The sequence below is a fragment of the Aspergillus bombycis genome, assembly GCF_001792695.1.
Source record: "Aspergillus bombycis strain NRRL26010 chromosome Unknown contig00102, whole genome shotgun sequence".
Taxonomy (NCBI): domain Eukaryota; kingdom Fungi; phylum Ascomycota; class Eurotiomycetes; order Eurotiales; family Aspergillaceae; genus Aspergillus; species Aspergillus bombycis.
In genome coordinates, this window is record NW_019170104.1 from 59,335 (window position 1) to 75,596 (window position 16,262).

Below are 16,262 nucleotides of genomic sequence, written 5' to 3' on the forward strand. Positions count from 1 at the left end.
TCTGTGGGCCCGCGGATCTGCCACTTGGCTGGCTGCAGAAGACTCGTAGGCTCATCTACCAGCTAGAATTACCGAATTGCTAGTTCCCAAATATGTAACCTGAAATGCGCCACCGGTTTAGCATTTCGTTGAAAAGCCTCTAGGTGGCGATGGTTCAGGATTTCCGAAACTTCAACACGGTCACCAAATATACCTTGTACTTACCTCGGTGAAAAATATACCATCGCATGGTACGGTGGTATTAGAGCCAAGTCATTGCCAAAATGCTCCACCAAACAGGAACCGCACATAAATACACAGCAGTGAACAAAATACCCATGGAATCAAGGCATATGGCCGATCAAATCCGGCGCTAGATTGACCCGAAACAGTAAGACCACGACATGAGATGAGGCCACCTTTGGAGGGAGCTAAGCCTTCCTCGGTATCAGTAGTGAAAGCTAGCCCTCAGTTCTGCGTGAATATGCATTCACGTCGCGACTGTTCTCGTCCTGCGGACCCGCGGATCCGCGGTACTATTGGTACTCTTGGTATCGTGGTGAGCTCTGATATGCTGTGGTGGCCCCACAAAGTGCACAATTCTCAACAGCACAGACCCATCTTTCACGGCCTTGACAGCTCTTGCACAGCCTGGGCCATGCCTCGGGCCAGAGGTCTCCCATGTGGGGTTTATTCCCCGCTCAGTGTCGATCCTGTTGAGGCCAATAAATACCGGTGCCCCCAACGCGTGGCAATTTGGTCGGCAGCGCTTCACCATGAGTCGAAAAAATCGCAATCCGCTATCGAATCCGCTGCATTATGCGACGTCGCAGCCACACGCAGGACCACCTGCCACGTACTCCTCCGCCCAGCGCTTGTTGAAGGGATATGACTATGGTGAGCTGAGAAGAAACGCGAACGTTTCCCAAGACTGACGGACCGCTCAGTGATCATCGGCGCGGGTGCGGCTGGCTCTGTGCTTGCCAGTAAGCTCTCCGAGGACCCGAATGTCTCGGTTCTCCTGCTCGAGGCCGGAGGAGATGACACCGGCGTCACGGAGAGCAAAATGCCCTTGGGGTTCCCAAAGCTCCTCCACAGTGAGCATGACTGGAATTATTACACCGTTGAGCAGCCCGGCCTTGCGTCGCGTCGCCTGTACTGGCCTCGAGGTCGCATTATCGGTGGTAGCACGTCGATCAACGCGATGATGTACCATCATTGCTCGAGGTCAGACTTCGATGAATGGGCATCTCATTATGGATGTCAAGGCTGGAGTTATGACGATCTGGCGCCGTATTTCAAGCGCATGGAGCGATTCACTCCCAATCCAAACCGTCCACGCATTGACCTGCAGCACCGGGGCAGTGCGGGCGAGTGGCAAACTGGATATTCATGGCTCTCTGAAATTGGCGAAAAGGGGTTTCTCCCTGCCTGCTACGATGCCGGAATTCCAGCAGTCGAAGATATTAACACGCCCGGTGGGACCCTGGGCGCCACTCGATTCCAGACGTTTATTGATGCCAAAGGACAGCGGTCCTCGTTGGCGACGGCGTACTTGACACCGGAAGTGAGGAAGCGACCGAATCTCTTCATCGCATGCCATGCCCATGTCACAAAGCTGCTCTTTGATCGGCTCAACGGTGACGAGCCAGTGGCGATTGGAGCGGAGTTTCAGAAGCAGCGAGGCGGGGAGCTGTATGAAGTCCATGCACGCAAAGAGGTTATTCTCAGCGGCGGGACAGTCAACACGCCACAGCTGTTGCTTTTGAGTGGTATCGGGCCCAAGGACGAATTGGAAAAGCATGGGATTCCCATTGTGCGTGCCAACGATGCAGTAGGGAAGAATCTCAAAGATCACCTGGTGACAAGCACCGTGATGTGCAAGGCCAAAGCGGGAACCACCCTCGACTACCTTGGAAGTCCTCTCAGGGCCTTGCCGTCCTTAGCGCGATGGATGCTTCTGGGAGGAGGTCCCCTGGCTAACAACGCGGGCGAAACAGCTGCATTCATTCGATCTTGGGAGCACCATCCTTTCCCGGGTTCATCTTCCGAGCGCAGCCCCCCGAAGGACTATACCTCTGGGTCGATTGGACCAGACGTGGAAATCATAGGCGCACCACTCGGATTCATCCATCACGGCGAAGAGCCACCTATGGACGGGGCCAGCGTATTCACCCTCGCCCCGATCAGCCTGCGTCCGCAAAGCAAGGGAACTATCACGCTGCAGAGCCGGGACCCCTTTGATCACCGTAAGTATTCGCTCCTCTTCCCAAATTGCGACAAATGGAAACTGACAACGTGCCTTTGGTGTAGCCTTAATCGACCCTAAATACTTCAGTGATGAAGAGGGTAACGACCGCGCGGTTCTCTTGGCCGGAGTGCGCGTCTGTCTGCGGATCATACGCAGCCCTGCATTTCAGAAGTACCTCGAGCGCGTGCCCGTTAATGACGACCCCTGGTCGTACTGGTGGCCCTACTCCAGCAGCGACATTGATCGCATCACGGATGACCAGATCCTTCGCTGGATGGATGAAAAAGCGTTTACATTGTACCACCCGGTCGGCACCGCGCGTATGGGGACCTCTCCGGAGGACAGCGTGGTCGATGTACAGTGTCGAGTGCATGGTGTCAAACGCCTGAGGGTAATGGATGCTAGTGTGTTCCCGGAGCAAATTAGTGGACACCCCACTGCCCCTATCGGGGCCATGGCCTATAAGCTCAGTGATATGATTAAGAAGGACTCTGCTTCGCAGGCTCCTCTTGCACGTTTGTGATCGCGTACAGGGTGTATGAAGATCTTGTAACTAAATAGCTGCTGATTGATGCTGTCATGATGTAAAGGCTCAACCACTCACGGTTCAACGTGAGTCAATAACATGTTATTTTCCGCCGATTATTCAATGGACAAGCGATATATTCAATGCTGCGCTTGGAGTATTTCGACTATGGTTTATCGCAGGTTGTATCTCGTTTATATTTCAGTCAAAAAAGTGACAAGTACAAAACATAGTACGTTCCATATACCCGACGTGTGCCGGTAGGATAGACTGGATATAATAGTTATCACATCCGGAGCTCCGGCCGCTTTGAACCATTTCCCTCAATAAGGAGCTGGTCATCTATTTATCTCTCAAATGGCTTGCGAAACGTGACCAATAATGAACGCAATGGTGCCTCCTAAAAGTGAGATTTGGCCAGTCACTTGCATTAGTCTTAGCCGCGGGATAGTGGCTGATTATTGACTCCACTCTGCTGCAGCGCAGGTAATCGCAGCCGAGTGGATGCAACCCAGCAGGTTAGAGAGTAGCTTGGCTGCACAAATCCCCACTTTCGACACGAGCAACAACCTGATTTCGAGCGTGGAAGCTCTTTGCCACGTTTCTATTACTATTGGGATAACGATGCGGACTACAAAAGGCCCCGAAAGCACCACCCCTGTCTAACCACGACAGAAAATAGAACGAACCACACTCTCATTTCTCTTCCGCTTCAAGATGCGCTTTCAGTCAGTACTAGCTGCTATACTACTCAGCCTAAGCTTCACCATCCACGCCACTCAAACCTTCAAGAACACGGGCACGACCTCCGGCTGGAGCTCCATCAACCAAGAACACAAGGGCACGGTGCAACAGGTCACAAATGTAGTGTACGGCGGGTCAACCGCGCTGAAAATGACTCAGGTGTACGACCCGAGCTACAGCGGTCGCTATCACTCGGAGGTAGTCCACAACGACATGTACAAGCTGGGCGACGAAGGCTTCTACGGGTTCACATTCCGTCTGCAAGAATCGTGGCAGTTCTCGCCCGCCCAATCGTACAATATCGCACAGTTCATCGCCGATTTCGGCGACACGGGCTGCGATGACTACATGCCGTCCAGCATGGTGTGGCTGATTGGGGACCGGCTCTTTACGCGAGTCAAGACGGGTAGTGTGTGCGCGCAGAAGACGACTACCTTTGGCAATTTGGCCACTGTGAGTCCTGGCGTGTGGCATAAGATTATTATCCAGGCGAAGTGGCGCGCGGACGGTACGGGGTACTATAAGATGTGGTTTGATGGGAAGAAAATCCTCGAGAAGTACAACATTGATACCACCGTTGATGACGCCCGGCCATTCCAGTTCCGCGTTGGTCTTTATGCCAACGGCTGGTATGATGATGGCGGTATGAAGGGATCCCAGGGTACACGCCAGGTGTGGTATGATGAGATCGTTGCTGGCACGACCTTTGCCGATGCGGATCCTGATCAGCAGTAAATGCTTTCCGTTGGGGGAATAGGTGGTATCAATGAAGGCAGTGACTTGCTGGTGAATCGTCGCGATATGCAAATTGTGTTGATAGCAGATCCGCTTTCGATATATTGATCTGGGCCTATCCATCACTGCTTTATTGCTCATTCATGCATCCGCCTCCAATTGACGTCCATGCCTAAATTGGCCAGTTATACAAAGTCCTAGAAGACGAGTAGAGAAGGGTTATTGATAGTCAAGCGAACTGTGTCCTCAGTAAGATGATGTTTCCCGTATTCGGTTGACACGTACTAGGGTAAATAGTACGGAGTCACTTTCAGGACAGATAGACCTTTGACGATTTATAGGCCCAACACCAATGAAGAGCTATATTCAGCCCCACACTTTACGACCAAACCTTGATTCGCAAGTTCCGCAGTGGACCCAAGGTATCAGGAGTGCAGAATACGAAATGAGGCCGCTGATGCCTGTTGGCTCTCCTTATATGACCATTTGACCCCCTATTGTCGTGAACTACTATTACAAACCCTGCTAGCAAAGTCCAACAAACCCGCCAGCACAATGGACCAGCAACTCACGTCAACCCAAAAAGCCAACCTGCACGAGATCGCGGACCTCATGCTAGAAATTTACCAAACTCTGGCAAACATGCGCTTTCTCAACCCAGCCGGAATCATTAAAGGCCCACATAACACCGACAATGCTCTTGAGTTGTATCAGGAACTGGGATTGGACCCTTCAATCATATATCTCTACAGCATCCTGCCGTACATCGAGAGCCCCCTTGCTGGCCAACCCGATTTCTTTAAGGGGGGTATCTTCACAGATTTCCGCCGGCTAGATGACATAGAGGAAGGACGCGACCCGTTCCATATTTGTCCGGGTGACGATGACTATGAAGATGAAGATGGCCCGTATATGCGACCATGGGTAACTCCCTTATCATTATTAGGGAACCATCAAAGCGTGATTCTTTATGATGCGCGGCGGCATCAGATATGGATCATCGATCAGGAGAGTTGGAATACAACTGATCCTGCGTTGCGGAACAGTTCAGACCGTGCGGCTGGTGACGAATATGAGTGTGGGGAGAAAAGCGACAACGAAAACAGCTTTCAGCATATACTGAGTCGCCCTGCTGATGATCTGCTAAAAGATATGATCCGCTGGTATCGTTCATTGGAGATAATGCCTGGTGGTGGGAAAATAGCGGACGCGAATGGGACAGTGACGAGCTTCCTTTGAGAGAGCTTTATTCTAAGCATGGCTGGCCGGATAATTTCAATGGAGACGCGTTTGAGATTGACCAACTTAGGCTGGTCGAGGATGCTCAAAGACAAAATGGCGAGGATGCAACATGAGGTTGAAGTTGTGAAGTTGTGAAGTATTTGACTGCTGCATGATGCCGAACAGGCAAGGAAGCTGCCGGAACACGATATTGAGGACTATGACAGGATTGTCAAAAGGTAGTGAGGGTATCACAAGGAAAATGGGGACAAGCTGCCCAAGTACAGCAATTAGAATTAGGAGTACACATAAAGCTATGCTACTCGATTCAACTATGTAGTGCCGTGGCCGCTGGTTGTATCTCAGAGAAATGCATGAACGATGTGTATGTCGAATCTATCCAGGCAACCGAGGACCGCGCCGATCGGTACCAGGGTGCTATGTTATCATTGAACTGTTACAATGTGAAGGCATTCAGACTTCCCCTGATATTGAAGCCCAGAAAAAGCAAGTCGAGGATGTAAACCCACACTCTCGTGCTACCGTTTAGGGCAGGGCATAAGCTCATCATGTGTGGCAGCCCTAAACCTCACCAAAGGCAGATTCGTGAGCGCCCAGGGCAGGGCTCAAGAATACAAACTACAATCCGTAGAAGAAAGGCCTCACACATGAAAGATTTGGTCATTCACAGAATAGTCATAATCTAACTCCTGCCCACCAGCCCACCATTTTACACGATACCCGACCACAACCGCCAAACAGCACCCACCCGCTCCCCTCATGCAACGCTGATCAGTACACATAACACATCACTAAACCACCAGAATACATCAAAAGCACAATTGCTCCGTGCTATACCACCATTTTTTCACACTGTTGCAGTCGATCCAGCGAACCGCATTACAGGTTGGCAGACAGCTTCCCGGACTTCTTGCCGGTGTATGTGGCAATGAGATCCATCAGCGGCGGAGACAGGGCATCGTAAGTCTGCAAGCCGACCGACTGGAACTTGGAGCGAACTTCATCCATTCCGCTGGGGTTGAAGCCCTGCTCAATGATAGAGGACACGAAACCAGCGAACTGGGGCTCCTGCCAGCCCTTCTTGTCCGAAAGCTCGACGTGGACAAAGTCCAATCCCTTGAAGGGGTGGTCCACTTCAATGCGTCCGAACAAATGAGTGCCGCACTCCTTGCAGGCGTAACGCTGGATGGCGGCGGCCTTGTCGATGATCTCGAGCTTTTCGGCGTTGGCAGCCACGGAGAGGTTCTCCTTGGGGATCACACCGACAACGGAGAAGAGTGCGCCAGCGGGCTTCCAGCACTTAGAGCATCCGCAGGCGTGGTTGTGGGCGACATTGCCCTTGAGGGCGACTGTGACCTTGTTCTGAGGGCAGAGACAGTAGAGGTTTCCGCCGGGGAAATTCTCATTGCCCTTGGTGAGGCCGTTGTCAACGAGAGGGTGGAGGGAGACAGGCATGGCGGCTTTTAATTGGTGTTCAAAAAAAAAGAAGTGGAGATTGAGGTATAGTAAGAACGTCTTTCGCTATGTTGAAGTTTTCTAGAATGCTACAAGTCAGTTTTCCTCCACGGTCCTCACCTTTATAAAGCTATAAAGCCAGTATCGCGCCATGGTTTGTACGACGAGTCCCCTCATGAGGAGAGCGAACTCCAAGAATAATTGGTGAAACATTTGAGGGGTTGCCTATCTGCAGTCTCCACGTCGCGGTTGACAGAGCCGTAGACGGACCGCCTCGGCCACGGTCCGGGGGTTTCCTTACTCAATGCGGTTGTGCTTTCCGGTCCCGTGGCCGGACTACGGAGGACCACATCGACCATCTTGACTCGGACCCCTTCCCGAGATTTCCTCTCGATTGCGTGCTATCGGCAGTTATCACTTCACTTATCTCTCTGGCACGCGGTATCCCCGAAGCACAACCGCTGCCCATGCTTACTCGGCGAAGTATGAGAATGTATACTAGTACTATACCTTTACGACAAACCTATCACCATTATACTACTTAGTTACACACCCAAAACTTCGAAAAGACCAGCGCAGGATATTTAGACGGATTTTCACGTTCATGTCATCATTTTCGTTCTCTATATGTACAATTCATAACTTTGTAGTTGACCCCGTTGCCTCACGATGCCACCGTATCAACAACGCATCGGATGCAATCCCCTTGCTTCATCTGCTCAAAAGCGACGTTGATATCGACCAACTTCTCACGGTGTGTGATAAATTCGTCGATTTTCAAGTCACCCCGCAGGTAATCCTCCACAAGATCTGGAAGCTGAGAACGACCCTTGACGCCGCCAAAAGCGCATCCCCTCCATACGCGACCGGTCACCAGTTGGAATGCTGTTCAAAGTCAGTAAATACCTGGGACGACGAGAGCTTTCAGAAAGGATTGCACATACGCCTAGTTGCGATCTCTTGACCAGCAGCGGCCACGCCGATGACGATGCTCTCACCCCAGCCCTTATGACAGGCTTCCAGAGCCGCGCGCATGACGCTGACGTTGCCCGTACAGTCGAAGGTGTAGTCGCATCCACCGTCGGTCATCTCAATAAGCTCATCCTGTACAGTTTGCCTCAGTCGGGCAGGATTGAGGAAATGAGTCGCTCCGAACTTGTAAGCCCACGCCTCCTTTCCATCATTAATATCCACCACAATAATCTTTCCGGCCTTCTTCTTCACCGCGCCCTGGACAATCGACAAACCGACACAGCCAGCGCCAAAGACCGCAACATTTGCTCCTTCCGTAATATTGGCGGTGACCGTAGCGGCACCGTACCCAGTGGTAATACCGCACCCTAGAAGACAGGAACGGTCCGTCGGACACGACGGTGTGACCGCTACAACTGAAATATCGGCAACGACAGTGTATTCGGAAAAGGTCGAACAGCCCATGAAATGGAGGAGGTCTTTCCCGCGGGCTTTGAAACGGGTCGTGCCATCCGGCATTACACCGCGGCCTTGCGTGGCCCGGATCTTGCCGCACAGATTCGTCTTCCCGGACCGGCAAAATTTGCATTCTCCGCACTCCGGTGTACTGACACGCCCCGTTAGCAGCTGGTTAGACACTTAAAAAAAAGATAACATACTAGAGAGCAATCACATAATCGCCGACTTTAACATTGGTAACACCTTCACCAATGGACTCAACAATACCGGCACCTTCGTGGCCCAGAATCACCGGGAAAGCGCCCTCGGGATCCTTACCGGAAAGCGTGTAGGCATCTGTCAGCGATTAGAATAACGCCGTTACACGCCAATTGAGGACTTTCCAAGGCATCTTAACTCACCAGTATGGCAAACTCCCGTGTGGAGGACCTTAATGCGGACTTCATGGGCTTTTGGTGGCGCGACCTGGACATCCTCGACGGAAAGGGGTTCTGCTGCTGCCCAGGCGATTGCGGCCTGTTGAATATTCAGTAATTGTTCTCTATCCAATACTCGCGGCATCAATTCGTACCTTGCAGGTGATAGTCTATCAACTGTTAGTAAATTTTCCGATGAAGGTCAGGAATTGTTTCTAGCATACCTTTCCAACTGTACTGGCCATTGTGGAAGAAATGCACTCAGCGATTCAATTCTAAAAACTGAGAAATGCACAAGGAGAGAAGAGTTCAAGAAGAAACGACGAAAGAAAAAAACAGCAGCTATTGAAAAAAGCAGGTGCATCGCAATCTAACAAAACTATGAGGCAAGGAGACGGAAATGAGATGAGACCCACGGCGGAAAGGAAATATTTTCTTTAGTGAGGGGTGAGGGGAAACACTATGAGGGGATAGCTCACCGACAAAAGACAGTCGAGATTGTAGTTGTGGGGTTCGAATTGCTTTAAGCAGAGTCTAAGTCGACATCGTAAGAGATTATGGGTACAGAGTCCGTAGCCTGGCGGGAGGAACTATTCTCGGAAGACCTGCCGAGATATGGATACTGACAGCATCCAACAACCCTAAACGGTTATCAATCCCGGACGGTAACAATTTCTTCACTTCCAGTAATACCAGAGTATTTTGACAAGGATTACAATGCACTGGACAACATCCTAGCGGTTAATCTGCAGCATACACAATCGCAGAAATTGCCGTTGTGTGTTTTTGCCAGACAAGTCTTTCACGCGCATCGGAAGCCCAGAGTTCCTTTAGACTACGGACCGTGGTCTACGGTGGGGATAAGGCTAGCCTACCGATACGATCGAAGTCTCTCCAATACTGCGGGCAACCAGAAACGGAAAGGCAATCGGTTCTACCCCGCATGCAAGGCTAGATCCTCCCAGAAAAACACCAGGACATTGATTCCTCCCAGGTACCCAGTTTCCGAGTGACCCAGAAAGGATTATCAACCCGTCTTGCATATATAGAAAATCTTTGTAGACAACAAGACCGCGGTTCATAATTATACGAAAGTCCAACTCGACTATAATTATGGTAGCTTATGTTCTGGTCCTTACAGATTCATGGTATGTTCTCCGGTGGGCTAATCTAGCAACCTTTACGCACTATTCAGTACCATCTGACGAATGATCCACTCCTTTGAAAATACGTAACCTGGAGAGCACGTACCTCAAGATGACCAACAATCAAGGAGACCTGTCAGGATTTTTATGCAATGACGTTGGCACTTCCGTCCAAGCTTCATTGATTGCTTGTGCTGAGGGAGTCATTGCCATTGCGTCCGATCGACTGTACCATGAGTCATACAAATGGCCCTTGGGAGTTGTGCTTCTGGATACTGAATGATGTAGCAGAAGTCTCCGTGAGTCATAGCAAATGTTCTGTTCAGTTTTCAGCCTTAGATGATGGACATTTAGCGTGGTTCAAGCGAAGCGCCTGAGCCACACAAGTGGTGCTTCACTTGTTGTCACAATCAATTGCGGGCTGCAGCACGAAACCATGCGTATTTACCATAGTTGATAGTTTTTCTTTACGTCGAAAACGCTTGAAATTCTGGCCAAATGTAAACCTCCCTTCTAGATCCGCCCAATGAGCTCCTTGGCCCATAGTTCAGCTAGCATTGACCTACGACAACTCACTCGACTGTGCCCAGCCCCATGTAAAGATTAAGTGTCCGCATCGCCTTCTAATAGCTTGACTTCCTTGCTCATGCGACCGGGATGACTGACATAATTTATAAACGAGGATATCGAATTTCCTCTCGGTATGGATTATTGTATAGAACCCCAGAGAGTAATACTATATGAGTACGTTGGGATCATCTGGATCTCTGTAGCTGGGAATTGTTGGAGGATATGTATTTCTCTTGGCATTGCGACGATATCAGATGTGACTCCTCAGCTCGGTGGAAAGAGTAAGCATATCAGGATCGTCAGGAAGTTAGGCTTCTATTTATTATCTGATATTATACGAACCTGGAGGATTGATGGACTACACTTTTCTGGTTAGCTCTTCCATCCTATCGCTATGCAACTTCTTGAGCCTTGTAGAAACACAGACAGTCTAACCTGTTTAGGTATCCCTTATCCTTTCTAGCGTTATTATCTATTCCTATATGGGTATAGCGCTTTCTATTATTCGAAGCCACACGTAGACCGCACCACCTAGTAAATCGTACTACTGGGGAGGACAATTTCCTAGATGATGCTAGTGGATTTTTGCAGTAGAAGTAAAGGATTTTTATTCCTTGCCTTGTTTATGATTCGTTTCAGCTATTCCATGTTCCCTACAGTCTATGTGGTTGTTGTAGTGGCATTTCTATGACATTCGATATATATATATATATATTGGCTCCCATGTTTGTTATAAAATCGCAATGCTCTTGTATGATTAGCTCTAGCCTCCTTTCTTTTTATTATATCAATTATACATTTTTGTCACAAAAGGAAGGTTACGAGAAAAATAAAATGTTGGCAAAAGCTATTGGCGTTGCTCTTATCCGTAGCTGCAGGAATGCTAACTACTGAAGCGGGCTTCGAATGTCCTAGAAGTGTCAGGAAAGTCAAGGAGGGATACATTTGGGACATGTAATACTATTCAAAGACGTTTTGATCTGACATACGGCTATAAGTCGGCTTTACCAGTATGCCATACCATCAATGATATAACAGGTCTCAGCGGTGAAGTATCAAATTGTATTTAAAATGGGCAGAAGCTACAAGGATATCCTTCCACTATGCTGTGTCATTTCTCAGGTTCTTTCTACCATTATAATACCCAGGTACAGCAACAGGGTCATACCATATAATGTACAAGTCGTCATGGAATTACTAGAGTAAGTTAAGAAGCTAGAAATTGTGGCCTCTGCCGCATGGAAACTTAGATCCTCAACTATGTGACGTGACCAACCACTATCTTTATCAGGTGCATGCCAGTATACGAGCATGCTTCATTTAGCGAGAAGTTATTTCTGTGGACTGCTGCTGGCGAGAAAGCACAGCGGAAGGATCTCGGAGAAACTCAGATCACATCCCCATTTGATATGGCCGCATCCTTCGGACCATTGCTTCTTCCTTGCTTTCCCTTGCGAATCCCGCGTGGGATCTTCATCAATGAGTGAAAATAGACTACTCTACGAAGCACGGCTAGGGATACTAGGTCTCTGGACCGCCACTCTCCCATGCCTTGATTTTCAAAGCACATCCATGGATGAACCCAAACAATTTTCTATTTTCGGGATGGTTGGAAATTTCTCTATTTGGCGTGATAGGCGAAATACTAAATAGGGCTTTCTGGGCCATCCATCTTCGATCTATCGAGGGACTTATTATGTGATGTGTTGGTGTGTAGAACAGTCTAGGCTTTATTATTCAGCGGAATACCTGAGCACAGTTCCATGGGTCTATGTACACTGTTGTTTATGGATTGTGCCGCGAATACCGCGTTATTGACTTGGAGTTGCGTATGAGCCGATCGTTTATCAGTGGCGTAGTCATGGGCTAGAACTTATAGAATACTTGAGACATTCCACAGGGATTGGATACCCTGTAGGATCTCTGGTGGTTATCAAGTACTCGGAATGTAAGTGGAGAGTGCTATAACCGTCATCGTTTCAGAATCCTACATATTATCGAGGGGTAGCATCTGCTTGAGACCGATTTAGAGACGGCAGTCTGCACTGAAAGATACATCGGTGTCGTGTGGCTCTAATCTTCAAGAGTTAGGCCCCAGGATTGTGGTCGCATTTAGAATGGTGTTAGATCAGGCATTGCTGACCAGTTTCACGCACGCACACGGAGCATGGACACAAACCATGGCAAGTTGTAGGATAGGGGACCAATTGTCCCTGCTTAGATGCAGGCACATATACTCCCCAACATACATAACTTCAGCACAGAAATAATATGTCATATCAGGCAGAATAATATTCAAAATACAGAGTAAAAGGCTCATGATATAGTAGTATAAAAATAGAACCATCTCAGATCAAACACTGGGCCCGGGTCAACTTCGGTTCTCGATGGTTATTCCCCTAGTCCGAACCCTATTGAGTGGGACTTCAACCCCGAACCACCGACATCGACTAACCAACCACAAGCACCAAGGCAGAAGACTTGTCCTATAATTGGGACCAGACTGATTTACGCTACTGGGAGATCATTATCTTATTTGTGGAATGTAGAAACACAAACTCCTGGGGTGGTTCAAGTAAATTAGGGCTCGGCATCGATCCAGGGGTTCGGGTATTTTACGGTTGATCCACTTCCCGAGGGGGCGACGAACCTCCCCTCGTGTTGGCGATGATACGTTCGTCCCTGCTCCAGATCGGCTTTAGCGGCTGTGGTGGACCCTTTAGAGTTGTTTCGACTTTTGAGACCCCAACAGGGTTGAGCAAAAGGAAACGTTAATAAAAGGGGGGCACCTTTCGAGCTCTAGAGATCAAGCCCCATTAAATGGTCTCAGCGTGGACTAGCCTGTTTCAATCATACGGGTTGTGTTCTCTCAAAATACGGTGTTGACAATGTCGTTGGTTCATGCTAGCCAATGTACATCTACAGGTTTTCAAAGAATACTATGCTGCCGCTAGGAAACTGTTGTAAGAGTAGGCTCTATCTCTTGACCAACACCTCAACTCAATGTCCATAGTATACTTCTCCTATAGAGTGTAAATTCGAATAGATAGACCCATTTCAGCGTGATGGATAGGTCTAGATTACTCGCCCGGCGATATCGGAAGGAAGTTCTAATAATTGAGTTTAAGTCCTTCAGGGCACATCCAGAGCGCTGGCCCCGAAAACTAGCCGGCAATTCCGGCTTACCGATTAGGGTAAAATCACCGTGGGTGGCTCTAGCACAAGAGAAGCGAAGATTCTCCCCGATCGTTTCACCTTGAAGATGCGTTCTCTCTATTGTTCCTTTGCTGCCATATTTCCCCACATCTAGGACTCCATTTACTCTTGTAGCTTGATTCATGCAAACAGAGTTTCTAATTATACTTTAGATCCTTGGTCGATGGCCATGATTCATGGGGAGGTTTTGGAGTGAATCGGCACTAACCCTGACTCCGATCCCAGGCGCCAGGGCTTCCCGTGCGTCGGAATGGGGATAAGGTGTTGGAGTACACTGACTCGGTGCATTCATCAGGTTGGGAGATGTGCTGTTTGGAGTAGTTAAGATGCTGTTGTTTGTCGAGCTCAATTACGAAATGTCGTAATTATTAGTCAATGTGCTTACGTTCTATGTAATAAAGATGGTCGCAAATGTAAGCATTTAAAAAAGCAGATCATCCGAGTACAAGCGGTTATACTGTTCTAGAAGTATAGACCGAGTACCCCAAAAATCCGACTTACCAATCCGGTCTAGTCGAGCACGTTTCCACACTAGGGTTGGGTCTCTAGATGGTGTCTGTCTGTGAAACGCAGATCTATAGACAATCTTGCCCATGCCATGGATAGAATGGTTTCATCGTTAGTTCAGTCAGGAAGTATGGCCCCATCCGAGTCCGAATAGCGACATCAAGTGCACAAAAAGGGAGAAGTCAGAGCTATATAAAGGCCTGCCATCCACTCCCACTATCCTCTCATCCAGCCAGCATCAATATTCTTTCCTTGCACTCACTCAAAAACCGATAAAAAAGTCATTCATCTTTCGTTAAGCTTTTTCTATATTTGTTAATTTTCGATATGCGTTACGCTCTTTATACCCTCGCCCTTGGGGCAACCTCGACCCTGGCGGTCCCGGTGTCTGTGACACCGCACAATGGTACCCTGCCGAAAGTTCCCGGCAGAATTGGTACTCCCCTCAACAACCCGGCCAGAGATCGCGCTGGATTACAGTCTCGTACCTTCCTGCCTCTTCTTGAATGGCTCGGCCACCACGGCTCTGGCACTTCCACTACCTCCTGTGAAGCATGCGAGGCTTCCGGTAGCGCAACTAGCAGCGGCGCTGTTAGTGTGACTACCAGCGTCTGTGAGAAATGTGAGAACGGCCACGGTGTTGGCGTTAGTGTCAGCTTCGGAACCAACCCCAGTGCCTCTGCAGGCGCCAGTGTCAGCGGAAGTGTGAGCGGAGGCGTCAGTGGTAGTGGTAGTGTTGGCGCCAATGTTGGCGGTGGTGCCAATGCTGGTGCGGATGTCAGCGGAGGCGCGAATGCCGGTGTTAGCGGTGACGCTGGAGCTGATGTTGGTGCCAGCGGTAGTGGAGATGTTAGCGGTGGTGCTAATGTTGGAGGAGATGCCAGTGGCGATGCCAGTGGCGATGCCGGAGCTGGCGTAAGTGCCACTGGTAGTGGAGATGTTAGCGGCGGAGCCAACGTTGGTGGTGATGTTGGTGCCAGCGGAGATGCTGGTGCGAGCGCTGGCGGCGACGTAGTGGTGGTGCCAACGCTGGTGCTAGCGGTGATGCTGGTGCCGATGTAGGTGCCTCTGGCAATGGAGATGTTAGTGGTGGCGCCAATGTTGGTGGAGATGTTTCTGGTAATGCCACTGTTGGAGCAGGTGTCAACGCCGGCGGTGACGTTGGCGCTAGTGGTGATGCTGGCGCTGATGTTGGTGGCGATGTCTCCGGAGGAGCTAACGTCGGTGGTGATGTTGGTGCTAACGGTAACGCCGGAGCCGATGTTGGTGTTAGTGGAAGTGGAGACGTCTCTGGCGGTGCTAATGTTGGTGGTGATGTCTCTGGAGGTGCCAATGTTGGAGGTGATGTTGGTGCTAGTGGTGACGCTGGCGCTGACGTCGGTGGAGATGTCTCTGGCGGTGCTAATGTTGGTGGCAATGTCTCTGGTGGCGCCAACGTTGGTGGTGATCTTGGAGCTGGCGGCGATGTCAGCGGAGGAGGCAATATCGGTGCCGGTGTCGGTGCTAATGGGGATGTTAGCGGAAACGCCGGTGCTGACATTGGTGGAGGAGCAAATGTCGGAGGTGATGTCGGCGCTGGTGTTGGTGCTAACGGTGATCTTGGTGCCGGTGTTGGCGCAAATGTTGGCGGCAACCTCGGAGGTAATGTCGGTGCAAACGTTGGAGGCAATCTTGGTGGAAGCGCAGGCATTGGAGCCGACGCCGGTGTTGGTGGAGATGCTGGCGCTGGTGTTGGAGCTAATGCAGGCGTTGGCGGAAATGCTGATGCAGGCGTTGGCGCTAACGTTGGCGGAAATCTCGGAGGCAATGCTGGAGCGAATGTTGGAGGTATCCTCGGTGGCATCGCTGGTCTTGGTGGTAATGCTGGTGCAGGCGTCGGTGCCAATCTCGGCGGAAACCTTGGCGCCAGCCTGGGTGGAAACGTCGGTGCAAACGTCGGCGCCAATGCCGGTGTTGGCGCTGATGCTGGCGCTGGAGAGGACTGCGACGAGTAAGGTAGTCCAAAGTTGCAAAAGGGCATTGCTTACCAGCTGGCGTCTTCGTAC

The 16,262-nt window shown here is 50.0% G+C and overlaps 6 protein-coding genes across 6 annotated transcripts; 4 read left to right on the forward strand and 2 right to left on the reverse strand.

Annotated features, from left to right (window-relative positions):
- Window positions 1-755: 755 nt before the first annotated feature.
- Window positions 756-2,753, forward strand: ABOM_009638 (GMC family oxidoreductase; the record flags this gene model as incomplete). Its single annotated transcript, XM_022536766.1, has 3 exons — window positions 756-876; window positions 927-2,228; window positions 2,293-2,753. The coding sequence occupies 3 exons, from the start codon at window positions 756-758 to the stop codon at window positions 2,751-2,753; spliced, it is 1,884 nt and encodes a 627-aa protein (XP_022385561.1).
- Window positions 2,754-3,473: 720 nt separating this feature from the next.
- On the forward strand, window positions 3,474-4,235 carry ABOM_009639 (polysaccharide lyase family 20 protein; the record flags this gene model as incomplete). Its single annotated transcript, XM_022536767.1, has 1 exon — window positions 3,474-4,235. The coding sequence occupies one exon, from the start codon at window positions 3,474-3,476 to the stop codon at window positions 4,233-4,235; it is 762 nt and encodes a 253-aa protein (XP_022385560.1).
- A 555-nt stretch (window positions 4,236-4,790) lies between these two features.
- On the forward strand, window positions 4,791-5,590 carry ABOM_009640 (uncharacterized protein; the record flags this gene model as incomplete). Its single annotated transcript, XM_022536768.1, has 2 exons — window positions 4,791-5,311; window positions 5,386-5,590. 2 exons carry the CDS (start codon window positions 4,791-4,793, stop codon window positions 5,588-5,590), a joined length of 726 nt encoding a protein of 241 aa, XP_022385547.1.
- A 766-nt stretch (window positions 5,591-6,356) lies between these two features.
- Window positions 6,357-6,932, reverse strand: ABOM_009641 (S-(hydroxymethyl)glutathione synthase; the record flags this gene model as incomplete). Its single annotated transcript, XM_022536769.1, has 1 exon — window positions 6,357-6,932. The coding sequence occupies one exon, from the start codon at window positions 6,930-6,932 to the stop codon at window positions 6,357-6,359; it is 576 nt and encodes a 191-aa protein (XP_022385548.1).
- A 664-nt stretch (window positions 6,933-7,596) lies between these two features.
- ABOM_009642 (S-(hydroxymethyl)glutathione dehydrogenase/class III alcohol dehydrogenase) lies at window positions 7,597-9,024 on the reverse strand (the record flags this gene model as incomplete). Its single annotated transcript, XM_022536770.1, has 6 exons — window positions 7,597-7,817; window positions 7,877-8,511; window positions 8,564-8,699; window positions 8,765-8,879; window positions 8,935-8,949; window positions 9,004-9,024. 6 exons carry the CDS (start codon window positions 9,022-9,024, stop codon window positions 7,597-7,599), a joined length of 1,143 nt encoding a protein of 380 aa, XP_022385545.1.
- A 5,520-nt stretch (window positions 9,025-14,544) lies between these two features.
- ABOM_009643 (beta strand repeat-containing protein) lies at window positions 14,545-16,211 on the forward strand (the record flags this gene model as incomplete). The annotated part of the gene is made up of 2 exons (XM_022536771.1): window positions 14,545-15,208; window positions 15,280-16,211. The coding sequence occupies 2 exons, from the start codon at window positions 14,545-14,547 to the stop codon at window positions 16,209-16,211; spliced, it is 1,596 nt and encodes a 531-aa protein (XP_022385546.1).
- Between the last annotated feature and the right edge of the window lie 51 nt (window positions 16,212-16,262).